The following is a 27,842-nucleotide window of genomic DNA, read 5'->3' on the forward strand; positions in this document are numbered from 1 at the left end:
TTCCTAGAGCTGGCAGCCCGGCCAAACGGAGCAATCGGGGGAGAAGGGCCTTGGTCAGAAAGGTGACCAAGAACCCGATGGTCACTCTGAAGGAGCTCCAGAGTTCCACTGTGGAGATGGGAGAACCATCTCTGCAGCACTCCACCAATCAGGGCTTTGTGGTAGAGTGGCCAGATGGAAGCCACTCCTCGGTAAAAGGCACATGACAACCCGCATAAAGTTGACAAAAGGCACCTAAAGGACTCTCAGACCATGAGAAACAAGATTTGGCCTGAATGCCAAGTGTCATGACTGGAGGAAACCTGGCGTGATCCCTACAGTGAAGCATGGTGGTAGCAACATCATGCTGTGGGGAGGTTTTTCAGCGGCAGGGACTGGGAGACAATTCAGGATCGAGGGAAATATGAACGGAGAAAAGTACATTGACATCCTTGATGAAAACCTGCTCCAGAGCACTCAGGACCTCAGTCTGGGGCGAAGGTTCACCTTCCAACAGGACAACAACCCTAAGCACACAGCCAAGACTCCGCAGCAGTGGCTTTGGGACAAGTATCTGAATGTACTGGAGTGGCCCAGCCAAAGTCTGGACTTGAACCCGATCGAACATCTCTAGAGAGACCTGAAAATAGCTGTGCAGAGATGCTCCCCATACAACCTGACAGAGCTTGAGAGAATCTGCAGATAGGAATGGGAGGAACTACCTAAATACAGGTGTACCAAGTTTGTAGCGTCATACCCAAGAAGACTTGGGGCTGTAATCACTGCCAAAGGTGCTTCAACAAAGTCCTGAGTAAAGGGTCTGAATACTTATGTAAATGTAATTTCAATTTCTTAACACCTTTGCATTGTCATTATGGGGTATTGTGTGTAGATTGATGAGGGGAAAAAACGATTTAATCCATTTTAGAATAAGGCTGTAATGTAACAAAATGTGGAAAACGTCAAGGGGTCTGAATACTTTTTGTTCTACTGTGTTATTTTTAGTACTACATTGATATTGATTACTTTGTTGTTGGGTTCAGAGCTTGCAAGAAAGGCATTTCACTGCACTTGTGCATGTGACATTAAAACTTGAAACTCACACACACACACACACACACACACACACACACACACACACACACACACACACACACACACACACACACACACACACACACACACACACACACTGATCCTCATAGTGTGGTTTCATGAAGGGGTTTGACCCATACTGCATCCAGACCCTTATACAACACATCACACACCCACACAAACACACACCATAAGTCACAGCTCATCAATGTTACTGTACTCAAAGCATTCTTCCCCACATTCTGGACTGTGTCACTGCAAAGGGGCCACGTCAAAATGAGCGACATACACACGATAAATGAGATTTGTGTGTTATTGAAATAGCACAGAGACAGACAGACCACTCTCAGTGACACGAAACCAACCGCTAAACCGTGAGAGGCTTCTGCTCTGCATGTGAGAACATTTAACGGTAATTCAAATGTGTTTGGAATTAAAGGCGACGATAACGGTCTTAAGATCTTTAAGTAGCTGTCACAGATCTGAACCTAGTGCACGATGCATCTGCTGGCTGCCGGCATGGCTAGCCACTCAACAAGATCTTACGGATAAACGTCACATTTTGACGGTTAAGTTTGGGCATTCATTCCGAATGGTTAAAGTAAGGTTTGAGACAGGTTATAAAATATAAATAAATAAAAGAGTACCTGGCACTGGGAGCCTATGGGAAAATGAATGGAGTTTTTGTAAGGTTTTTGGATAAACGCTGAAAATATGGAGATCTTATACGTTTTGTTCTATGAAATAATCTTCATCAGCTAACTTCACTTTTTGTGAATTTTGAAGCAGTTATGGAATAAAAAAGCAAACAAAGAACACAAAAGGCTTCATAATTCATCAAGGTCATGTTAACTGACTGATTTTATCTCATAGAACAAAACGTATAAGATCTCCTAAGCCTGTGTTAACCTCAGACCTTATTTTCGGTGTTTATTCCAAACCCCTATTATTTCCCCATTCATTTTCCCCATAGAAATGGCTGAACGAACCAGAGATAACTCATTCCGGGTTTTAGGACCACAAGCTGGCAAGCTCTATAGCACTCACCGTTGCCCCTAGTGGCCGGGTGTGAGTGCATCTCCTGACGTCCTGGGGACCTGGATGAACGTCGAATATCGCCTTGGATCTTGAGTGACCACACTGATCCACCAGCATTGAGGTTTTCTTGACTTAAGTGTGCATCTTGACATGGTTTAGTTTAGTTAAAGCATATATCCTCTAAATTGAATGTTTTTTTTAAATGTAGGGTACTCATAATGTCTGACGGAAATCAAAGGCACTTTGTTCATGGCTTGTGACAATAGCCTGCATTTCCTGTCTCTCAGGAAGTTCCTTTCCTTCTTCAAGAGTTACTTTGAGAGGCATCACTGAAAGTTATTTTAATTGTAAATTGTGATGTATTGTAGTTTATCCTAAGACTTGGGATCCATCCTCTCCATCATATTGTATTGTAGTTTATCCTAATGTTAGGGATTGGATATATCATTAATTCATCACCTGTGCCTATGATGTATTTTCCTTCCTACCTTTATTGTTTTTGCTATTAGTGACAACATCAGTCACATAGTATGTTTCCTACCTCTGAGCTCATTAATTATGGACTGTTCATCCTATACTCTGGAAATGAGGAATTGCCTGGGATGGGCATTCAGAGTTGGAAGTAATTAAATGAAGATGCATTGATTGGAAAGTTTTGTTAGAAACAGACTCCTGAAAGAATCCGTCTATATAGACATTAAAGTGTATGTATAAAACAGTCCTAACCCTACCACTATGGATGATCAGAAAAACAGAATGCTGACTGCATGGGCAAGAGAAGGACCCATACAGTCATGGGTGAAACTCTAAACAGGGAACCAGCATGTGACTGACATCCAATAACATGGAGCAATGAAAGAGAGATGACCTGAGAATATAATATTATCCTATTCATACAGCGACCACTTCACAACCGCCAATCTCCTCATCTCCACAATGAATACTGACCATACAGCGACCAGTTGACAACCGCCAATCTCCTCATCTCCACAATTAATGTTGAAATATAATCATTCTCCTATTGACACAGAGACCACTTGACATCTTGATGGGTCTAGAAGTGGGCTGAAGGGGGTCAAGGTCTCTGAGAAATCAGTTTGGCTTCTTTCACCACTGAGGTAGTGACTCTGTTGGATAGGCCTATGCTAACTGGCACCATGACATAATTGCTCATTTCGCACATGACATAATTGCTCTGTGAATGCACAGAGACATAGTGATGAGATGCTGAGGCCTATTGTCGTGCCATTCATCTGCCGCCATCACCTCATGTTTCAGCATGATAATGCACGGCCCCATGTCACAAGGATCTGTACACAATTCAAGGAAGCTGAAAAGTCCCAGTTCTTCCAAGGCCTGCATACTCACCAGACATGTCACCCATTGAGCATGTTTGGGATGCTCTGGATCGACGTGCACGACAGCATGTTCAAGTTCCCGCCAAAATCCAGTAAATTCACACAGCTATTGAAGAGGAGTGGGACAATTTTTCACATGCCACAATCAACAACCTGATCAATTCCATGTGAAGATGTGTCTGGCTGCATGAGGACAATGGTGGTCACACCAGATACTGACTGGTTTTCTTATCCACGCCTATACCTTTTTTGAAGGCATCTCTATCCAACAGATACATACAGTGGGGCAAAAAAGTATTTAGTCAGCCACCAATTGTGCATGTTCTCCCACTTAAAAAGATGAGAGAGTCCTGTATTTTTCATCATAGGTACACTTCAACTATGACAGACAAAATGAAGAAAAAAAATACAGAAAATCACATTGTAGGATTTTTTTATGAATTTATTTGCAAATTATGGTGGAAAATAAGTATTTGGTCAATAACAAAAGTTCATCTCAATACTTTGTTATATACCCTTTGTTGGCAATGACAGAGGTCAAACGTTTTCTGTAAGTCTTCACAAGGTTTTCACACACTGTTGCTGGTATTTTGGCCCATTCCTCCATGCAGATCTCCTCTAGAGCAGTGATGTTTTGGGGCTGTTGCTGGGCAACACAGACTTTCAACTCCCTCCAAAGATTTTCTATGGGCTTGAGATCTGGAGACTGGCTAGGCCACTCCAGGACCTTGAAATGCTTTTTACAAAGCCACTCCTTCGTTGCCCGGGCGGTGTGTTTGGGATCATTGTCATGCTGAAAGACCCAGCCACGTTTCATATTCAATGCCCTTGCTGATGGTAGGTTTTGTTACTTTGGTCACAGCTCTCTGCAGGTCATTCACTAGGTCCCACCGTGTGGTTCTCGGATTTTTGCTCACCGTTCTTGTGATCATTTTGAACCCACGGGGTGAGATCTTGCATGGAGCCCCAGATCGAGGGAGATTATCAGTGGTCTTGTATGTCTTCCATTTCCTAATAATTGCTCCCACAGTTGATTTCTTCAAACCAAGCTGCTTACCTATCGCAGATTCAGTCTTCCCAGCCTTTTATACCGATAACAAGTTCAAACAGGTGCCATTAATACAGGTAACGAGTGGAGGACAGAGGAGCCTCTTAAAGAAGAAGTTACAGGTCTGTGAGAGCCAGAAATCTTGCTTGTTTGTAGGTGACCAAATACTTATTTTCCACCATCATTTGCAAATAAATTCATAAAAATCCTACAATGTGATTTTCTGGATTTTTTTTCTCATATTGTCTGTCATAGTTGAAGTGTACCAATGATGAAAATTACAGGCCTCTCTCATCTTTTTAAGTGGGAGAATTTGCGCAATTGGTGGCTGACTAAATGATTTTTTGCCCCACTGTATATGTATTCTCAGTCATGTGAAATCCATAGATTAGGGACAATTGAATTTATTTCAGTTGATTGATTTCCTTATATGAACTGTAACTCAGTCAAGTCTTTGAAATTGTTGAATGTTGCCTTTATATTTTTGTTCTGTATACATGTATCTTCCTCAGCTACCCACTGTGCACATACTGGTTGAATCGTTGTTTCCACGTCATTTCAACCAACGTAGAATATACTTTGAATTGGTGTCTGTGCTCAGTTGGTATATGGGTCTGACTCATTCCCATGCATTGGGTTTAAAACTAAAAGCGTTATATCACTGTAAAAGAGAATACAGACACCGTAGGCTACCTATATGTAGTCATTGTGAATAGCCCTAATGAATGACACAATCTGGACATACACTACCGTTCAAAAGTTTCGGATCACTTAGTAATGTCCTTGTTTTCCATGAAAACATACATGAAATTAGTTGTAAAATGAATAGGAAATATAGTCAAGATGTTGACAGGGTTAGCCCCCAATAAATGATATTATTTTAAAAAACAAGGACATTTCTAAGTGACCACAAACTTTTGAACGGTAGAGTACCTGCAGTCTGTCTTTCCTGAGACATATTTTGGGATCTAAGAAGTGCTAAATACATGGTTGGTTGTAGTCTATCATCCGCGGGCTAGTCTGCTTGCGGGCCAGTCTGCCTCCGCGCCATTACCAGCCTGCGGGGCCCTGCTCTGCGCTGATTGGCCTAGATCGAGGGTGTGTTCGCAGCATGGGTAGGGTTTGGACAGACGTGGATTCAGAAGGAGATTCCAAACCGTGGTAGGTACAGCCAACCTACAGGCAGCGGGCCAGCGGAGTAGGGAAACAAACACTACATACACAACACCTACACTGCTTCCAAAAGTGATCGTTTTATGTCACTGTTATGGTGTTTAATAATGTTAGGTTATATCCTACGTAACGTTACATAGGCTACAGTAGGCAATATTTTGTTTTCAGAGAGAAAGAATAAGCACACTGTCGTTTAAAGCGGAGATGTAGATTCTTCCGTTCATCTATTTATCATGATAACACTCTCGGATTCCCGTTGCTCATCTCATTCCGTTCCGATTCGTGTGGCTGCCGAGTAAAACCTTACCACTGCTCTCACTGTCTGTGAGTCTCTCCGGGCTATTTTCAGCTTTAGCGGGAACTTCGCCAAAACGACTATTTCTCAGCGGCTCTGAATTCCTCGAGATGGCCAGGCTGCATCTCGTTCCGTTTTTTCCACAGATGTGGTCAATTTAGCACGATTCATCCCGCTCGCAACACTGCAGGCCAATTTAAAACGATAAATAATCAAACCAGACGGGAATATTTCCGAGTCGTGGCATGACCATCATAACTTTGGTAAACAATTAGAAGACTATGCGGTATAATCTAAATGTGCATGTGATTGCATGGCCAGACTAAAAATAGGAGTTTATTAGGCAAATCCGAACCCGTGCCAAAACCACGCATAAAACGTTGCTTGACACATTTGGCAAAAACAGCAGATAGCACGCAGTGCAATATAAATCTCAATTACATGTTTATTATATTTGGGGCTAGTCAAAGTGGTGGGCCGAGTAGCTTATAGGCTAGTGTCAGTAGCCTATCACTGCAGCTTACATAAGATCACATCACTGCCTCTGCCAAGTGGTCTGGAGCATATTGGCATATAGCTGGTAGCAACTTTGGACCAACATTCCTCATGGTTAAATCCATTTGAATTCAATCACTTTTTTGACAACATCCCTTTTGGTTTTAAACAAAAATTTCCAAACACGTTTGTCGATGGAAGAAGTGGTCAGAAAGTGATGTTTTGGACTTGAACAGCAAAACATTCAGAAGATAAAGCTGCTCGAAGTTGACCCATTTTGCATATACCCTACCATGAAACATCCATGTCTTCATCACTGGAGAGATGAGCGGTTGAGTTTCATATCATGTAAAAGCTTGTCAAACTATTTTATTATTATTATTTTATATTTTTAACAATAATCATAATTTTTAAAACATTAATGTAAATTATCTAAAAATGCATAAACTCCTATGTTGTATGTTAGACCCTATTTCACCTAATCTTGAGTGTTTTTGTGTTGTGCCCATCATTGGTTGAGACAGAACATGCTCTTGAATACATTTCAATCATAGAAATATAATTCACAGAATTGTCCCATCCCTTCAGGGTGGGTGTAATTTCAACCATAGAAATATAATTCACAGAATGAACCTATCCCTTCAGGGTGGGTGCCATTTCACTCATAGAAATATAATTCATAGAATGGTCCCATCCCTTCAGGGTGGGTGTAATTTCAACAATAGAAATATAATTCACAGAATGAACCTATCCCTTCAGGGTGGGTGTAATTTCAACCATAGAAATATAATTCACAGAATGAACCTATCCCTTCAGGGTGGGTGCCATTTCACTCATAGAAATATAATTCATAGAATGGTCCCATCCCTTCAGGGTGGGTGTAATTTCAACAATAGAAATATAATTCACAGAATGAACCTATCCCTTCAGGGTGAGCGTCATTTCAATCATAGAAATATAATTCACAGAATGGAATTCACCTTCAGGGTGGGTGTCAATCAATCATAGAAATATAATTCACAGAATGGACCTATCCATTCAGACCACTGAAATGTAGCTGGTACACCATTGAAATGGACTTTAGTTGAATGTTTAACTTCTAATTACTACCACAAAGTTGACCGCCAGTCCACCCACGTCGAATGCCGTGGGTGGAATGGTCATGTCTATTCTGTTATGTATATTTCTATGATTTCAATAGGTTTCCTATGGAGGATTGACAGTGTCATTTAAAACAACAGATATTGCCATTCAAGTCAACATTCTCTGATGTGTGGACCTCCAACACCATATGTGTGGTGCCATTTGAAAATTGATACTTCAATTGTATTCCCATTTCAGTACATTTATCAGCTAAAACATGACACCCACCCTGTATTCAAGAGCATGCTGTGTCTCAACTGATGGTGGGCACAACACAGAAACCTTAGATGATGTAAAATAGGGTCTAAGCTACAACATATGCTAATAATAAGAAAAAAATCTGAGTTACACATTTAATTGACGTTAAAAGTTTAAAAAATATATACATATAATTTTTTAAATTAAAAAACAGTATTATTTTTTAAAATCATAATATAGTTTGAAAGCCCTGTTCATACGTTTTTAAATTATATGTATTTTTTCCAGTGATGAAGACACGGATGTCTCATGGTATGGTGGGGTATGCAAAATGGGTCAACTTTGAACACCTTTAACTCTTGAATGTTTTGTCATTCAGGTCCAAAAAGTCACGTTCTGAGCACTTCTACAATGGGAAAATATGTATGGTAGGTTTGGTTCAAATCAAAAGGGGTGCTGTCAAAAAGCCCCTAGCTCTAACACAATTGATTCCCATTCAAATCATATTTTCCCTAACCCTAACTCGTGACCCTAACCATAAACTACTAACCCGAATTCTAACCCTAACACTAATTATAACCTAGAAATAACCCTTTTCCTTGTGGGAACTAGCAAAATGCCCCCAGTTGGTCAAATTTTTGTTTGTTAACCATCCTTTTGGGGACTTCTGGTCTTAAACACATCCACACACACACACACACACCTACTCTCCTCCCGTTCCTCTTATCCTCTCCTCCCGTTCCTCTTATCCTCTCCTCCCGTTCCTCTTATCCTCTCCTCCCGTTCCTCTTATCCTCTTCTCCCGTTCCTCTTATCCTCTCCTCCCGTTCCTCTTATCGTCTCCTCCCGTTCCTCTTATCCTCTTCTCCCGTTCCTCTTATCCTCTTCTCCCGTTCCTCTTATCCTCTCCTCCCGTTCCTCTTATCCTCTCCTCCCGTTCCTCTTATCCTCTTCTCCCGTTCCTCTTATCCTCTTCTCCCGTTCCTCTTATCGTCTCCTCCCGTTCCTCTTATCCTCTTCTCCCGTTCCTCTTATCCTCTTCTCCCGTTCCTCTTATCCTCTCCTCCCGTTCCTCTTATCCTCTCCTCCCGTTCCTCTTATCCTCTCCTCCCGTTCCTCTTATCCTCTCCTCCCGTTCCTCTTATCCCCTCCTCCTGTTCCTCTTATCGTCTCCTCCCGTTCCTTTTCTTATATCCTCTTCTGTTCTCCTCTCTTTTCTTCTCATCACCTCTCTCTTCTCCTGCTCTTGTCCCCTCTTCTTCTCCTCCTCCTCATCTCCTCCTCTCTTCACTTCCCTTATTGTCTTGGCCCTGGCATGATGGTGCACTCACTGAGTGAGTTCAGTGAAAGTCGGGCAAGAAGAGTATGCCCTGTACTGTATGCATGGACAATGACAATCTGTTCAGAATCCTTCAGCCTGACTCTTACTAAGCTACAGGTTCTCTTGGAGAGGAAGCACTGACAGTGGGCATTTGCATGAGTTAATACTTGACTGATCCATTAGGAAACGTGCATCATATCGGCATAGTGGATGGTGCAACTGAAATTAACAACAAATTCATAAATAGAAACATGTAATAAAGTAGCAAATATATTATAGCCAAAATAGAGTAAGGCTAGCAATGGGAACAATATAATACCACTCCATACACTCTTTCCTCATACGTTGTGGGAAAATGTATTTGCCAATAATGTTTTACCTTATATCCACCAATATGTTATTCAAAGTATTACATAAATCGAACCACAACAGATGTGTCCTGTTAATATCATTATATGTTATTACATTGTAGGCTAATAGCTGTTGGCATGCCAACATGATTCTGACAAGTCTGTTTAAAAATGTTTTCTTTCCTCAGATGCAAGCAACAACAAGAGACAGGTTTCTTAGCCAAACACTAGTAAATAACCACCTACTCATACACGCTTTTTTTAAATTTATTTTTTACAAGAGGAGCTTTTATGGCAAGACGGGACTTTCACTGGACACTCCCATCTCAACCTTGGACGTGGATGTCTGCGTCTCTGATTGGTCGCTGAGCTTGGCTGACAACACCTGCTTGACTCCATCTAAATTGACGACCCGCCCGGGCTCTGGGAAATATAGGCAGCATCCCTGCTGTCCCAGCGCTCACTCTCTCTTTCTGTCTCACTCTCTGCGCTGCCCGCCTGAATACAGTCTACAGCCGTGAGTGCTACTGAGTTACCACGGACAGACAGAGAGCAGACTGGCTGGTTGAACCGGTGCGTTTCCGATACAACACTGCATCATTGTGTCAGAGCAGAGGGAAGGCAGACTTTAGCACAGGTACATACTGGTCTTCACAGATAGAGGCAGAAATGTTGTTTAAATTTGCAATAGTGCTGCTGGTTTTGTCACTTTTGGAGCAAGTGGTGGGATTGGATAATATCGATGTTCATGACAACCCGTCAGAGAAACCGGCAAGCCAGAAAGGACGGATGTCTCTGCAGAACACAGGTAAGAAAGAGCACGCACGCGCAGAGAGAGAGAGAGAGAGAGAATGCCCGACTGATTTGGTATGGGAAGTGGGTCGATGTTGAAATGATGTTATCAGAATACAGATCAGTGGGATACATTTGCGCGAGTGCGACCGCATGCTTGTGTGCACGTGCCCTCAGCGCGGTGTATTTTGGAGCGAGGAACACGTTATTTCTCTCTCTCTCCCTCTGCATTCATCTGTTTCGTAACCGAAATACTGGCTTTATCATGGATGAGATTACCTTTTCAGATGATCCAGAACGGGGATATATTGTAAATACAGGGTGACAGAAATTCAATATGTTAGTAAACTATTAATAGACAGGCACAAGGTAGGTCATGATAGATAACGTATATGGCAGCGCCTCTAGGTGTTTGTGCGTGTGCGCGTTTGAGTTGTTTTTTCTTCTTCCGCGTATGCTCGTTACAATGTGCTTGGTTCAAAGTTAGCCAACATCCAGCCGATCCATTGGCAACCAGTATGCGTTTTGCATTTAAATGAAACACACTTGGCAAAATGACTTAGCCTATGAGCAAGCTACCACAGTTGAGTGACTATCATGTGGCTACAATAGAGCCTAGGCTACACTAATGGAAAACTCTAATTTATAAGGTAATTTGAGGTATTCTAAACAGTAAAATAAAATACAACTCTGACATGTTTAATTGCAGAATAATGTAAATGATGGTGCATTATGTGAAAATTTGCTGTATTTTTGAATGGTACTGTAATTTCACCCCATATAATACAGTGCCTTACTGTATCTCTGGAGCATCAAACACATTTGACCACTAGTGGGGGAATGGTATTGTTGTGTCTGGCTTATTAACATATTTTGAGGCGTGCCTTGTAACATGCTATATTTGTTGCACCTGTGAGTGAGAATGCTGTACCAATTTAACTCCTATTGGGTTATAGTGGCAAATCAATTTAAAATGTATAGGGGCCATATTAGAGTGTCAGTACGTCTTAAATGAAATGGTTGAGCATTTCGCCAAGTCCGTTTGGCCTTTGTTAAGGCTTCCAGAAGTGCAATTGATATAAAACACAAAATATTCATTAATATAGTGTTTAGACATTTTATCAAGTGGCCAACCTGCTTGCACAAATCCCTTGTAATTACAGTAAATACTGTGAAATACAAACCCATCCCCTCAATGAATTTAATTCATCCATTAATTAATTAATTTAGTCATTCATTCGGATTAAAGTAGCATACCCTGAATGCTGATAGGCTGACAGTCGTGGTATATCAGACTATACCAAGGGTATTACAAAACATGTACTTTTACTGCTCTAATGACGTTGGTAACCAGTTTATAATAGCAATAAGGCACTTCAGGGGTTTGTGATATATGACCACTTTGTGTTGTGCCTAAGAACAGCCCTTAGCTGTGGTATATTGACCATATACCACATCCCATCGGGCCTTATTGCTTAAGTATAATGCAGTCAATAGTATTACAGTAATGTAATATGAGATACAGCATTTTACTCGCCACCTAGCTGCCTGTAAAATACTGTGAAATTCACGGTAACCGCTTTAAGGCTCGCACACATCGCACCTAATCTGGATCTAGCGTTCGGTTCAACTGCCGATCATTCAACGCGCTGTGTTTTAGGGACACCCGCTACAAACGTCTGACTGCCGAGATTTTTCACACGAGTCTACATGTAATATCGGTTCGCAAATTACGTTCAAAGATGTTAAGTACTCTTGTCCAGCAAACGCTTTTGGTGTCTGAGCCCTTACGGTGGACTCCAGGCGTTAACTGTTGATTGTTAGGCTCCTACAATGCATGCTGATAGGGAATGATGCAATCGCCTCATGCAGGGCTGATGTTCCGCATTCATAACAGGAATCCTAGTCCCTTAGGAAAGGCCTACGGTCTATGCAAAATAACCAATGTTATGAAAGACATACTTATATCTCTTATTCAATATAAAAAAATCACGAGAATGTAAGGGTTTCTAATCCTTGTAGTTGCAGGGACAGCCCTGATGCAGCTCTGCACAGTAGAGTCCCTCAGTCAGTCAGAGTCCCACACCACTGTGTAATTCAATGCACGTTGCGGCCAGCTCGGACGAGCCAGGCACATTCCCGTGTAAACGCCAACACAAGCACTCGCTGCCGAGAGCAGCTCATTTTCCTGCAGCGCACCAAAGTTAAACCCAGTGACTACATACCCTTTTCTCTCTCTCTCTCTCTCTCTCTCTCTCTCTCTCTCTCTCTCTCTCTCTCTCACTCACACTCACACTCACACACACACACACACACACACCACACCTCCCCCCAACAGAGCAGTCCTTGTTGACAAGCATCATTTCTCAAGTAAATTTGTTGCTTTAATTCTTTATTTACTCTGACCGGAGGGCTCGTGAGATTAATCTGCCTAGGCTATCAAATATGACACTTCCAGTGATTTGCTCTTGGTATATTAATGCATATCTCCAACTAAGACACATACTGTATGTCCAAGACTCATATATCCTATGATGTCTAAAACATGCTAACCCTTTCAAGATTGGCCTATATGGAATAGCATAGCAGTATTGGTTCTATCCCATGTGTACCGAATGCCTCAGTGGCAGTGACTGGAGGAGAGGAGAGGGAGATGATGGGGACTCACTCTCTCTGTGAGTCTTCAAGACTGATTACAGAAGTTTTGAAAATACATTTTTGTTTGAACCCATGTAGTCCAAAATAAACACTTATAATAGGCCCATGTGTAGCCTAACACAGTGTGCCATGTACACCGTCTGCCATGTACACCGTCTGCCATGTAGCACCGTGTGCCATGTACACCGTGTGCCATGTACACAGTGTGCCATGTACACCGTCTGCCATGTACACCGTCTGCCATGTAGCACCGTGTGCCATGTACACCGTGTGCCATGTACACAGTGTGCCATGTACACTGTCTGCCATGTACACCGTCTGCCATGTAGCACCGTGTGCCATGTACACCGTGTGCCATGTACACAGTGTGCCATGTACACAGTGTGCCATGTACACCGTGTGCCATGTACACCGTCTGCCATGTACACCGTCTGCCATGTACACCGTGTGCCATGTACACCGTCTGCCATGTACACCATCTGCGATGTACACCGTGTGCCATGTACACCGTCTGCCATGTACACCATCTGCCATGTAGCACCGTCTGCCATGTAGCACCGTCTGCCATGTACACCGTCTGCCATGTACACCGTGTGCCATGTACACCGTGTGCCATGTACACCGTGTGCCATGTACACAGTGTGCCATGTACACCGTCTGCCATGTACACCGTCTGCCATGTACACCGTCTGCCATGTACACCGTCTGCCATGTACACCGTCTGCCATGTACACCGTGTGCCATGTATACCGTCTGCCATGTACACCATCTGCGATGTACACCGTGTGCCATGTACACCGTCTGCCATGTACACCATCTGCCATGTAGCACCGTCTGCCATGTACACCGTCTGCCATGTACACCATCTGCCATGTACACCGTCTGCCATGTACACAGTGTGCCATGTACACAGTGTGCCATGTACACCATCTGCCATGTAGCACCGTGTGCCATGTACACAGTGTGCCATGTAGCACCATCTGCCATGTACACCATCTGCCATGTACACCGTGTGCCATGTACACCATCTGCCATGTAGCACCATCTGCCATGTACACCGTGTGCCATGTACACCATCTGCCATGTACACCGTGTGCCATGTAGCACCGTGTGCCATGTACACCGTGTGCCATGTACACCGTGTGCCATGTACACCATCTGCCATGTACACCATCTGCCATGTACACCGTACACCATCTGCCATGTACACCGTGTGCCATGTACACCATCTGCCATGTACACCGTGTGCCATGTACACCGTCTGCCATGTACACCGTGTGCCATGTACACCGTGTGCCATGTACACCGTGTGCCATGTACACCGTGTGCCATGTACACTATACATTATTTAACTAGGCAAGTCAGTTAAGAACAAATTCTTGTTTACAATGACAGCCTACCCCTGCCAAACCCTAACCCGGACGACACTGGTCGTGCACCGCCCTATGGGACTTCCAATCACGGCCTGGAATCGAACCAGGGTCTGTAGTGACGCCTCTAGCACTGAGATGCAGTGCCTTAGACCGCTGCGCCTTAGACTGGAGCCAAAGGGAAGGCCTCTCTAAATATCCTACCATTTGGGGTTAACAGGCAGACGTTTCCCACTCTCCTGGTCATTTCATTTCGCTCCACTATCATTTGTTTTATTCCTGTCCTCCTTGGCTGCCACTGGCCAGGCGTTGTATAAGATTGTATAACATCTACATTTTAGTCATTTAGCAGATGCTCTTATCCAGAGCCACTTACTGGAGTGAGTACATACATTTGTCATACTGATCCCCCGTGGGAATTGAGCCCACAGCCCTGGCGTTGCAAGCGTCATACTCTACCAACTGAGTTACATGGACAGCGAGAGGCCCAAGGGTGATGCCAACTGCCAACCTACTACAGCCCTGGCGTTGCAAGCGTCATACTCTACCAACTGAGTTACATGGACAGCGAGAGGCCCAAGGGTGATGCCAACTGCCAACCTACTACAGCCCTGGCGTTGCAAGCGTCATGCTCTACCAACTAGGTTACATGGACAGCGAGAGGCCCAAGGGTGATGCCAACTGCCAACCTACTACAGCCCTGGCGTTGCAAGCGTCATGCTCTACCAACTGAGTTACATGGACAGCGAGAGGCCCAAGGGTGATGCCAACTGCCAACCTACTACAGCCCTGGCGTTGCAAGCGTCATGCTCTACCAACTGAGTTACATGGACAGCGAGAGGCCCAAGGGTGATGCCACCTGCCAACCTACTACAGCCCTGGCGTTGCAAGCGTCATGCTCTACCAACTGAGTTACATGGACAGCGAGAGGCCCAAGGGTGATGCCACCTGCCAACCTACTACAGCCCTGGCGTTGCAAGCGTCATGCTCTACCAACTGAGTTACATGGACAGCGAGAGGCCCAAGGGTGATGCCAACTGCCAACCTACTACAGCCCTGGCGTTGCAAGCGTCATGCTCTACCAACTGAGTTACATGGACAGCGAGAGGCCCAAGGGTGATGCCACCTGCCAACCTACTACAGCCCTGGCGTTGCAAGCGTCATGCTCTACCAACTGAGTTACATGGACAGCGAGAGGCCCAAGGGTGATGCCACCTGCCAACCTACTACAGCCCTGGCGTTGCAAGCGTCATGCTCTACCAACTGAGTTACATGGACAGCGAGAGGCCCAAGGGTGATGCCACCTGCCAACCTACTACAGCCCTGGCGTTGCAAGCGTCATGCTCTACCAACTGAGTTACATGGACAGCGAGAGGCCCAAGGGTGATGCCACCTGCCAACCTACTACAGCCCTGGCGTTGCAATCGTCATGCTCTACCAACTGAGTTACATGGACAGCGAGAGGCCCAAGGGTGATGCCAACTGCCAACCTACTACAGCCCTGGCGTTGCAAGCGTCATGCTCTACCAACTGAGTTACATGGACAGCGAGATGCCCAAGGGTGATGCCAACTGCCAACCTACTACAGCCCTGGCGTTGCAAGCGTCATGCTCTACCAACTGAGTTACATGGACAGCGAGAGGCCAAAGGGTGATGCCACCTGCCAACCTACTACAGCCCTGGCGTTGCAAGCGTCATGCTCTACCAACTGAGTTACATGGACAGCGAGAGGCCCAAGGGTGATGCCAACTGCCAACCTACTACAGCCCTGGCGTTGCAAGCGTCATGCTCTACCAACTGAGTTACATGGACAGCGAGAGGCCCAAGGGTGATGCCACCTGCCAACCTACTACAGCCCTGGCGTTGCAAGCGTCATGCTCTACCAACTGAGTTACATGGACAGCGAGAGGCCCAAGGGTGATGCCAACTGCCAACCTACTACAGCCCTGGCGTTGCAAGCGTCATGCTCTACCAACTGAGTTACATGGACAGCGAGAGGCCCAAGGGTGATGCCACCTGCCAACCTACTACAGCCCTGGCGTTGCAAGCGTCATGCTCTACCAACTGAGTTACATGGACAGCGAGAGGCCCAAGGGTGATGCCAACTGCCAACCTACTACAGCCCTGGCGTTGCAAGCGTCATGCTCTACCAACTGAGTTACATGGACAGCGAGAGGCCCAAGGGTGATGCCACCTGCCAACCTACTACAGCCCTGGCATTGCAAGCGTCATGCTCTACCAACTGAGTTACATGGACAGCGAGAGGCCCAAGGGTGATGCCACCTGCCAACCTACTACAGCCCTGGCGTTGCAAGCGTCATGCTCTACCAACTGAGTTACATGGACAGCGAGAGGCCCAAGGGTGATGCCAACTGCCAACCTACTACAGCCCTGGCGTTGCAAGCGTCATGCTCTACCAACTGAGTTACATGGACAGCGAGAGGCCCAAGGGTGATGCCACCTGCCAACCTACTACAGCCCTGGACTGGACTGTTACACATCTTCTCCGCTGTATATTTGGATACTCCGGTTTCAATGTAAACATCAACCACTGGTCTTACCAGAGTCATGTCACATTAGACTGCATTATGAAACGTTGTATGTGTCCCACTCTATCTTCTATAGTGCAGTATAGGGACAGGAACACTGTCTAGTCCAGGTCAGTCACCTGTTCAGTCACCAGTCTAGTCCAGTCACCAGTTCAATCACCTGTCTACTTCAGTTCAATCACCTGTACTTCAGTCCAGTCACCTGTCTACTTCAGTCCAATCACCTGTCTACTTCAGTTCAATCACCTGTCTACTTCAGTTCAATCACCTGTCTACTTCAGTCCAGTCACCTGTCTACTTCAGTTCAATCACCTGTCTACTTCAGTTCAATCACCTGTCTGCTTCAGTTCAATCACCTGTCTGCTTCAGTCCAGTCACCTGTCTACTTCAGTCCAATCACCTGTCTACTTCAGTTCAATCACCTGTCTACTTCAGTTCAATCACCTGTCTACTTCAGTTCAATCACCTGTCTGCTTCAGTTCAATCACCTGTCTACTTCAGTTCAATCACCTGTCTACTTCAGTCCAGTCACCTGTCTACTTCAGTTCAATCACCTGTCTACTTCAGTCCAGTCACCTGTCTACTTCAGTCCAGTCACCGGTCTACTTCAGTCCAGTCACCTGTCCGCTTCAGTCCAGTCACCTGTCCGCTTCAGTCCAATCACCTGTCCACTTCAGTCCAATCACCTGTCTACTTCAGTCCAGTCACCTGTCCGCTCCAGTCCAGTCACCTGTCTACTTCAGTCCAATCACCTGTCCGCTCCAGTCCAGTCACCAGTCTAGTCCAGTCACCTGTCTACTTCAGTCCAATCACCTGTCTACTTCAGTCCAATCATCTGTCCGCTCCAGTCCAGTCACCAGTCTAGTCCAGTCACCTGTCTACTTCAGTCCAATCACCTGTCTACTTCAGTCCAATCACCTGTCCGCTCCAGTCCAGTCACCAGTCTAGTCCAGTCACCTGTCTACTTCAGTCCAGTCACCTGTCTACTTCAGTCCAATCACCTGTCCGCTCCAGTCCAGTCACCAGTCTAGTCCAGTCACCTGTCTACTTCAGTCCAGTCACCGGTCTACTTCAGTCCAGTCACCTGTCTACTTCAGTCCAATCACCTGTCCGCTCCAGTCCAGTCACCAGTCTAGTCCAGTCACCTGTCTACTTCAGTCCAGTCACCGGTCTACTTCAGTCCAGTCACCTGTCCGCTTCAGTCCAATCACCTGTCCACTTCAGTCCAGTCACCTGTCCGCTTCAGTCCAATCACCTGTCCACTTCAGTCCAATCACCTGTCTACTTCAGTCCAGTCACCTGTCCGCTCCAGTCCAGTCACCTGTCTACTTCAGTCCAATCACCTGTCCGCTCCAGTCCAGTCACCAGTCTAGTCCAGTCATCTGTCTACTTCAGTCCAATCACCTGTCTACTTCAGTCCAATCATCTGTCCGCTCCAGTCCAGTCACCAGTCTAGTCCAGTCACCTGTCTACTTCAGTCCAATCACCTGTCTACTTCAGTCCAATCACCTGTCCGCTCCAGTCCAGTCACCAGTCTAGTCCAGTCACCTGTCTACTTCAGTCCAGTCACCTGTCTACTTCAGTCCAATCACCTGTCCGCTCCAGTCCAGTCACCAGTCTAGTCCATCTCTCCACAGCAGCCCGGCCAGTTAGTCACTTAGAAAGATCCTGTGAAAAGTTGAAGGGTGTCAAATATGTGTACCTGGCAGCACAGACAGGAAAGACTAATTATATATAAACTAATACACAGTCACTCATCTACATGCTTGTTTAATACCAGGAAAACTGACACGGGTTGACTAAAGGCACAATAGTAATGACTTCTGCGTTGGTATGTTCTCCTGTAATACCCAACGCTGTATCGGTATCTGCAGTGCAGCATCCCCTCCTATCCTCACGCCAGGCAATGCAGATGTATTTTGACGCAGAATGACACAGTAATAATCTCTGTCACCCTGCATTCATCTGCACACTCCTCTGGTCTGTCTCTCTCTGTGGAGAGAAGAGGAGAGATGTTGTTTTCTTATCTCTGACGCTGAAGCCTGGAGGATGGTTTAGTATGTATCTACTACACTGACAGTAGAAAGAGGGAGCATCCCAAATGACACCCTGTTTCCTATATGGTGCACTACTTTGGACCAGGGTCCACATAGGAGCCAGTCTCTCTGCCATGGTAATTCAAAAAATCTCAGCCTGGATGTCCACACCTACTGTTCCTTCTTTTCCTCTCCCTAACGGAATGATTCATGTTACTGATTGGCCAGAGAGTCACCTGGTGGGAAATGATGAAAACATGAAATACATATTTTGTTTGTTATGCATGGACAAAGGAGGGGGGGGGGCGGTATTTGAGGAAAGGGGCCTAGAACTCTTACTCTACTAACAGAACCATAGGTTAGAAAGTTAAAAAGAAGATTACAAGGAAATAACAGCTTTCAGACAACAAATAAATAACAGCTCTGAGGCAACAAGGAAATAATAGCTCTGAGACAACAAGGAAATAATAGCTCTGAGACAACAAGGAAATAATAGCTCTGAGACAGCAAGGAAATAATAGCTCTGAGACAACAAGGAAATAATAGCTGAGACAACAAGGAAATAATAGCTCTGAGACAAGGAAATAAATCTCTGAGAAATAATAGCTCTGAGACAACAAGGAAATAATAGCTCTGAGACAGCAAGGAAATAATAGCTCTGAGACAGCAAGGAAATAATAGCTCTGAGACAACAAGGAAATAACAGCTCTGAGACAACAAGGAAATAATAGCTCTGAGTGTAACGGTTTTCTTCTATCTCCTCCTCGGAAGAGGAGGTGTAGCAAGGATCGGACCAAAATGCAGCGTGGCTATTGCAATCCATGTTTATTTAATAATAAAGAAACACAAACTTTACAAAAAAAACAATAAACGTAATGCGAAAACCGAAACAGCCTAAACTGGTGCAAACTAACAACGAGGACACTAAGGACAATCACCCACAATACAACCAAAGAATATGGCTGCCTAAATATGGTTCCCAATCAGAGACAACGATAACCACCTGCCTCTGATTGAGAACCACTCCAGACAGCCATAGACTTTCCTAGAACACCCTACTAAGCTACAATCCCACTAACATACACACCAAAACCCCCAGACAAAACACACCACAATACAAAAACTCCATGCCACACCCTGGCCTGACCCAATACATGAAGAAAAACACAAAATACTTAGACCAGGGCGTGACACTGAGACAACAAGGAAATAATAGCTCTGAGACAGCAAGGAAATAATAGCTCTGAGACAACAAGGAAATAATAGCTCTGAGACAACAAGGAAATAATAGCTCTGAGACAACAAGGAAATAATAGCTCTGAGACAACAAGGAAATAATAGCTCTGAGACAACAAGGAAATAATAGCTCTGAGACAACAAGGAAATAATAGCTCTGAGACAACAAGGAAATAACAGCTCTGAGACAACAAGGAAATAACAGTTTAGGGATAAAAAGGAAATAACAGCTCTGAGACCACAAGGAAATAACAGCTCTGAGACAACAAGGAAATAACAGTTTAGGGCTAAAAAGGAAATAACAGCTCTGAGACCATGCTTAAGACCATGGCCTGTATCATTACATGTAATGGGGATAGAGGTTGATGCTTGATAGTAGACTGTAAGTGTCAGTGACAACTCTCTCTCCATCTCTCTCTCGCTCCAGCTGAGATCCAGCACTGTCTGGTGAGTGCAGGAGATGTGGGCTGCGGTGTGTTTGAGTGTTTTGAGAACAACTCCTGTGAGATCAGAGGCCTGCAGGAGATCTGTCTGACCTTCCTACACAACGCCGGAAAGTTCGACTCCCAGGTAAGGCACTCTGCGTGTGTGTGTGTGTGTGTGTGTGTGTGTGTGTGTGTGTGTGTGTGTTTGTTTAAGTCTACATGTGTATGTGTGTACATGCGTGTATGTTAGTGCACACATGGATTTATTGAGTGTGTTTGCCAACATGTGCGTTCGTATGTGTTTGTGTGCCCCAATTCCCTTCCTTCTCCCATGGAGGTCAGGTCTCTGTGTGTCAGGTCAGAGGGCTCCAGGGCCAGGGGTAGCCAGCTGGCACCATGCCGAGCCAGATCCCCTTTCAGATGGGTAGAACAGGCTCTGTCCCGGCCTCTCACTGGGCCATCAGAAGGAGTTCTAACCATCCTACAACTAGAACATCTACAGTGCATTCAGAAAGTATTCAAACCCCTTCACTTTTACCACATTTTCTTACGTTACAGCTTTATTCTAAAATAGATTAAATAAATAAAAAATCCTTATCAATCTACACACCATACACTATAGTGACAAAGTCAAAACAGGTTTTTAGAAATTTCAGCAAATGTATTTACATACATCTTGTTTACACAAGTATTCAGACCCTTTGCTATGCGATTCCAAATTGAGCTCAGGTGCATCCTGTTTCCATTGATCATCCTTGAGATGTTTCAACAACTTGATTGGAGAACACCTGTGGTAAGGTCACAGTTGAAAATGAGAACTTGTTCTCAACTAGCCTACCTGGTTAAATAAAGGTGAAAAAAAATGCAATTGATTGGACATGGTTTGGAAAGGCACACTCTTTTCTATATACGTGCCCACAGTTGACAGTGCATGTCAGAGCAAAAACCAAGCCATGAGGTCGAAGGAATTGTCCATAGTGCTGAGAGACAGGATTGAGTTAAGGCACAGATCTGGGGAAGGGTACGAAAAAATATCTGCAGCATTGAAGGTCCCCAAGCACAGAGTGGTCTCCATCATTCTTAAATGGAGGAAGTTTGGAACCACCAAGAGTCTTCCTAGAGCTGCTAGCCCGGCCAAACTGAGCAATTGGGGGAGAAGGGCCTTGGTCAGGGTGCCGACCATGAACCCAATAGTCACTCTGACAGAGCTCCAGAACTCCTCTATGGAGATGAGAGAACCTTCCAGAAGGACAACCATATCTACAGCACTCTACCAATCAGGCCTCAGACTGGGGCGAAGGTTCACCTTCCAACAGGACAACAACCCTAAGCACACATCCCAAGAGTCTGCAAAGCTGTCATCAAGGCAAAGGGTGGCTACTTTGAAGAATATCAAATATATTTAGATTTGTTTAACACTTTTTTGGTTATCATGTGATTCCATATGTGTTATTTCAAAGTTTTGATGTCTTCACTATTATTCTACAATGTAGAAAATAGTAAAAATAAAGAAAAACCCTTGAATGAGTAGATGTGTCCAAACTTTGACTGGTACTGTATGTAAATGTGATATTTCAGTTTTTTATTTTTAATACATTTGCAAAAATATTTTTAAAAACAGTTTTTTTTGTCATTATAAGGTATTGTGTGTATATTGATGAGGATTTTTTTTTGTAATCAATTTTAGAATAGGTCTGTAACGTAACAAAATGTGGAAAAAGTCAAGGGGTCGGAACACTTTTCGAATGCACTGTATGTTCAGGGGTTAGCAGGTTTTTATTGGTACAGCACAATCAACCAATCCAATAATCCCCAGCTTCCAATTGGTCAATTCAACCACTCTCCTCTCCCTTGCATCTATTCCCAAGGTCGTTGCTGTAAAAGAGAATGTCTTCTCAGTCAATCTAACTGGTAAAATACATGTTAAGTACAATGGTTGAGTGTTCTATATTTCTGTTAGGGTCAGGTTTGAGTTTTCTATAGTTCTGTTAGGGTTAGGGTTGAGTGTTCTATATGTCTGTAAGGGTTAGGGTGGAGTTTTCTATATGTCTGTTGGGGTTAGGATCGAGTGTTCTATAGTTCTGTTAGGGTTAGGGTTGAGTGTTCTATAGTTCTGTTAGGGTTAGGGTTGAGTGTTCTATAGTTCTGTTAGGGTTAGGATTGAGTGTTCTATAGTTCTGTTAGGGTTAGGATTGAGTGTTCTATATGTCTATTAGGGTTAGGGTTGAGTGTTCTATATGTCTGTTGGGGTTAGGATTGAGTGTTCTATAGTTCTGTTAGGGTTAGGGTTGAGTGTTCTATAGTTCTGTTAGGGTTAGCGTTGAGTGTTCTATAGTTCTTTTAGGGTTAGGATTGAGTGTTCTATATGTCTATTAGGGTTAGGGTTGAGTGTTCTATATATCTGTTAGGGTTAGGGTTGAGTGTCCTATAGTTCTTTTAGGGTTAGGATTGAGTGTTCTATAGTTCTGTTAGGGTTAGCATTGAGTGTTCTATAGTTCTGTTAGGGTTAGGGTTGAGTGTTCTATATGTCTGTAAGGTTTAGGGTTGAGTGTTCTATATGTCTGTTATGGTTAGGGTTGAGTGTTCTATAGTTCTGTTATGGTTAGGTTTGAGTGTTGTATAGTTCTGTAAAGGTTAGGTGGTATATATGTCTGTAAGGGTTAGGGTTGAGTGTTCTATATATCTGTTAGGGTTAGGGTAGAGTGTTCTATATGTCTGTAAGGGTTAGGGTGGAGTGTTCTATATGTCTGCTAGGGTTAGGGTTGAGTGTTCTATAGTTCTGTAAGGGTTAGTGTTGAGCGTTCTATAGTTCTGCTAGGGTTAGGGTTGAGTGTTCTATATGTCTGTTATGGTTAGGGTTGAGTGTTCTATAGTTCTGTTAGGTTAGGGTTGAGTGTTCTATAGTTCTGTTAGGGTTAGGGTTGAGTGTTCTATAGTTCTGTTTGGGTTAAGTGTTCTATAGTTCTGTTAGGGTTAGGATTTAGTGTTCTACATGTATGTGTGTTTAGGGTAAGGGTTAGGGTTGAGTGTTCTATATCTACTGTGTGTGTTTAGGGTAAGTCGTTCATCAAGGATGCTCTGAAGTGCATGGCCCATGGCTTGAGACACAAGTTCAGCTGCATCAGCAGAAAGTGCTTGGCCATTAAAGAGATGGTGTTCCAGCTGCAGAGAGAGTGTTACCTCAGACACAACCTGTGTTCTGCAGCCAAGCAGAACGTTGCTGTCATGGTGGAGATGATCCACTTCCAGGACCTCTTCCCTAAAGGGTGAGGATGTAGGCATCCATCAGTGTGTTTTTCTCTCCCTCTCTCCGTATCATCCCTTCTTCTCTTCCCTAAAGGGTGAGAAGTACTATGTCTCTCTTTCTCTCTGACCCTTTGTCTGTCTCTTCCTCCCTCTCCATCACTCTCTCTGCCTTTCTCTACCACCTCTTTCTACTCTTCTCTCTGCCTCTTCCCATTTTGACTTACCTAGAAGGTAAACCACCCATACCAAGCTGTGGATGTGCAGCCCTATATTCATATAATAGTATAATAATCCCATGATCTCTCTCTCTCTCTCTCTGTCTCTCTCCTACCCACAGGCCGTATGTGGAGCTGGTCAACATCCTACTGAGCTGTGGGGAGGAGGTGAAGGAGGCCTTAACCAGGAGCGTCCGGCTGCAGTGTGAGCAGAACTGGGGGGCTCTCTGTGACAGCCTGAGTGTCTGCTCTTCCCTCACCCCCCCTCCTGGTCAGGCCCCTGCCTCCCCCGACCACCGCCGCCACAGGTCCCCCCACTCCGAGCCAGACCACCCCAGACCCCCCCGACAGGGGGACAAGGACAAGCCCAGTAAAGGCGGCTTCAACGCCCACCCCCGCAGCCGCAGCCAGGGTCCCCGTCGACAGAGCCCCGAGGCTGGGGTGGCGGCGGAGCAGGAAGGCTCTGAGGCCACAGACATCCGGAGGTGAAGAGACATTGAACCCTAACTATCCAGAGCCCTCCCTGACCGTGTCACCATCATAGCCCCCCCAACACACACACACATATACACACACACACAGACATACACATAGACAGATACTGTACATGCAAGAACACACACATCTACACACATACACAGACTCACTCTCTCTTTCTCTCGCTCTCTCCGTCCTCTATCCCTCTCTCCGTCCTCTATCCCTCTTTCCATCCTCTATTCTATCCCTCTCTCCGTCCTCTATCCCTCTTTCCATCCTCTATCCCTCTCTCCGTCCTCTATCCCTCTCTCCGTCCTCTATCCCTCTCTCCGTCCTCTATCCCTCTCTCCGTCCTCTATCCCATTCTCCGTCCTCTATCCCATTCTCCGTCCTCTATCCCTCTCTCCCCCTCTCTTCTCCAGTCATTCCAGAAGTCCTAAATGGTACATCTGCAGGGTAACTTGGTGTAGCTCGTTCAGTTACTCCAGATTGTAGTCCACGATGTTGTTTCTGTTTAGTATTATTATCCTGATTTTTATTTGAAGTGTTAGGACTTCTTGGGCTCTAATATAGCGTTTCTCAAATCATACTCACTGTAACATCTGATTATATTTGTATTATTTATTTTATTCTTTATGCAATGTTTAAATATCCAAATGTACATAGAAATATACATATCTATATTTATACAGTATGAACATGTATAAATATAGCCACCATATAAGATTATAGTACATGGTGTGTTCTGTTGTATACCACACCAGACTCCATCACCACCCATCTGTAGATATGCAACATTCAGCATTGTTGTTTCAAAGTGGGAATGTGTTGTTAGTATTATAATACTAGATACTTGATGATTAAATACAAACTGTACAGGTTTTGAAGCCCAGTTCTGGCACATATGGCTTGTAGTACAAGAGGTTGGGTTACCATGGCAAAGTAAACAAACTGGTACATTCTCCGATGGCCAGCTTGCATCGTTAGGATTCCTACTATTAGGGCACCCAGGACACAGTCTGTCTGTAGCAGCATATGCATACAGTGTCTCAAATAGCACCCTATTCCCTACAGAGTGCACTGCTTTTGACCAGGGCCGCATGGGCCAATTGGGTTGCAGACAGTGCGTAGGTTTAGTTCTCTCAGAAAACCCTCCTCTGATCTCAGCTAATGTACTAATGCATCCAGGTGCCTCAACATGCTGGTTCCATCTGTAGTGACTCCTCTCTGTGAGGCTGAGGTTTACTAGAGTTCACTCGACTGGGGTGACAATGTCGTACAGTAAGTAGCACTAGAACAATTCAAAGGTGATTTTCAATTGATTCGGTTTAAAGATTAATTATTGAAACTTTTATTGGACTCTTAGGTACAAACATTTCTGTTGTTGTGGGAACAGACTCGCAGACATTCAAACAGACAGTCCTATAGGAACGCAGTAGACGGTCCTACAGACACGCTACAGACACGCTACAGACACGCTACAGACAGTCCTATAGGAACGCAGTAGACGGTCCTACAGACACGCTACAGACAGTCCTACAGACACACTACAGACAGTCCTATAGGAACGCAGTAGACGGTCCTACAGACACGCTACAGACAGTCCCACAGACACGCTACAGACAGTCCCACAGACACGCTACAGACAGTCCCACAGACAGGCTACAGACAGTCCTACCGACACGCTACACACAGCCCTACCAACACACTACAGACACCCTACAGACAGTCCTACAGACACGCAACAAACAGTCATACAGACACACAACAGACACGCTACAGACAGTCCTACAGACATTCATACAAACAGTCCTACAGACACACAACAGACACGCTACAGACAGTCCTACAGACATTCATACAAACAGTCCTACGGACACACAACAGACAGTCCTACAGACACACAACAGACACGCTACAGAGAGTTCTACAGACATGCTACAGACAGTCCTACAGACATGCTACAGACACGTTACAGACAGTCCTACAGACATGCTACAGACAGTCCTACAGACACGCTACAGACAGTCCTACAGACATGCTACAGACAGTCCTACAGACAGTGCTACAGACATGCTACAGACATGCTACAGACAGTCCTACAGACACGCTACAGGCAGTCCTACAGATATGCTACAGACACGCTACAGACAGTCCTACAGACACGCTACAGACAGTGCTACAGACATGCTACAGACATGCTACAGACAGTCCTACAGACAGTCCTACAGACACGTTACAGACAGGCTACAGACAGTCCTACAGACAGTCCTACAGACATGCTACAGACATGCTACAGACAGTGCTAGAGACAGTCCTACAGACATGCTACAGACAGTCCTACAGACACGCTACAGACAGTCCTACAGACAGGCTACAGACAGTCCTACAGACAGTCCTACAGACAGGCTACAGACAGTCCTACAGACAGGCTACAGACAGTCCTACAGACAGTCCTACAGACAGGCTACAGACAGTCCTACAGACAGTGCTACAGACAGTGCTACAGACACGCTACAGACAGTCCTACAGACAGTAGCACCCCAGTAACTGCATCTCAGCAAGCATCACTAGTGTGATTGATTGATTGATTAGTATGATTGATTCGTGTGATTGATTGATTAGTATGATTGATTGATTGATTGATTGACAGGTGTGGTTCTGATGATACCACTGATTGCTGTACAGCTGAAGCCATCTCCAGACTCACCACTCTAACTGAAGACAGTCTGTACACTAACGTGACACCACAAGACTATGAAAGCCCACTGAGCTAAAGGCTTAGGCATTACCCCAGGGAGATAACACAAATATTGTGCTTTCTGCCATCGAAGCGTTGTATGCAATCAAGTAACTGGAAGCAGCCAATCAACAGTGTATTCCTGTATAATCCCCAGGTCAGACCAGGGGAGGTAGAGGAGGAGGAGGTGGTATGAACACGTTCTGTTCTTGCCCCCTCTCTCTCTTCCTTTCCAGAGTCCTATGCTAAAATGGCACCCTATTCCCTACATAGTGCACTACTATGGGCCCTGGTCAATAGTAGTGCTATGAGCACTGGTCAAAAGTAGTGCACCATATAGGGAATAGGGTGCCATTGGGACGCATCCCCAGCAAGTCCACACTTTGGGGCTCAGTCCGCTGTTATTCTAAATTGTATATTTACCAAGGCCACCAGAGAATTCCTCTGAGCTACAGCCAAGAGCTGGCCGGCCGCACGGGGAGAGAGAGATGAAGGGGGAAAGAAGGATGAGAACTACACTCAACGGTTCCTGAGGAGACACAATTTCTACATTTCTCTCCTCCACGTCCTCCCTGTTCCTTCTTCCACCTCTTCTTGTAGTTCTG

At 44.8% G+C, this 27,842-nt stretch overlaps 1 protein-coding gene across 1 annotated transcript in view; it reads left to right on the forward strand.

Annotated features, from left to right (window-relative positions):
- The first annotated feature begins 9,906 nt into the window (after nucleotides 1-9,906).
- The window catches only part of LOC115119574 (stanniocalcin-2-like), an 18,326-nt gene continuing 390 nt past the window's right edge, over nucleotides 9,907-27,842 (forward strand). Inside the window, exons 1-4 of the mRNA XM_029648412.2 lie at nucleotides 9,907-10,301; nucleotides 20,562-20,704; nucleotides 23,614-23,825; nucleotides 24,143-27,842. The exon at nucleotides 24,143-27,842 is cut by the window's right edge and continues 390 nt beyond it. Coding sequence (XP_029504272.1) covers nucleotides 10,163-10,301; nucleotides 20,562-20,704; nucleotides 23,614-23,825; nucleotides 24,143-24,509 — 861 coding nt within the window. The 5' untranslated portion in view covers nucleotides 9,907-10,162 and the 3' untranslated portion in view covers nucleotides 24,510-27,842. The remainder of the gene's footprint in view (nucleotides 10,302-20,561; nucleotides 20,705-23,613; nucleotides 23,826-24,142) is intronic.

This window comes from Oncorhynchus nerka, linkage group LG5 (assembly GCF_034236695.1).
Source record: "Oncorhynchus nerka isolate Pitt River linkage group LG5, Oner_Uvic_2.0, whole genome shotgun sequence".
Lineage (NCBI taxonomy): Eukaryota > Metazoa > Chordata > Actinopteri > Salmoniformes > Salmonidae > Oncorhynchus > Oncorhynchus nerka.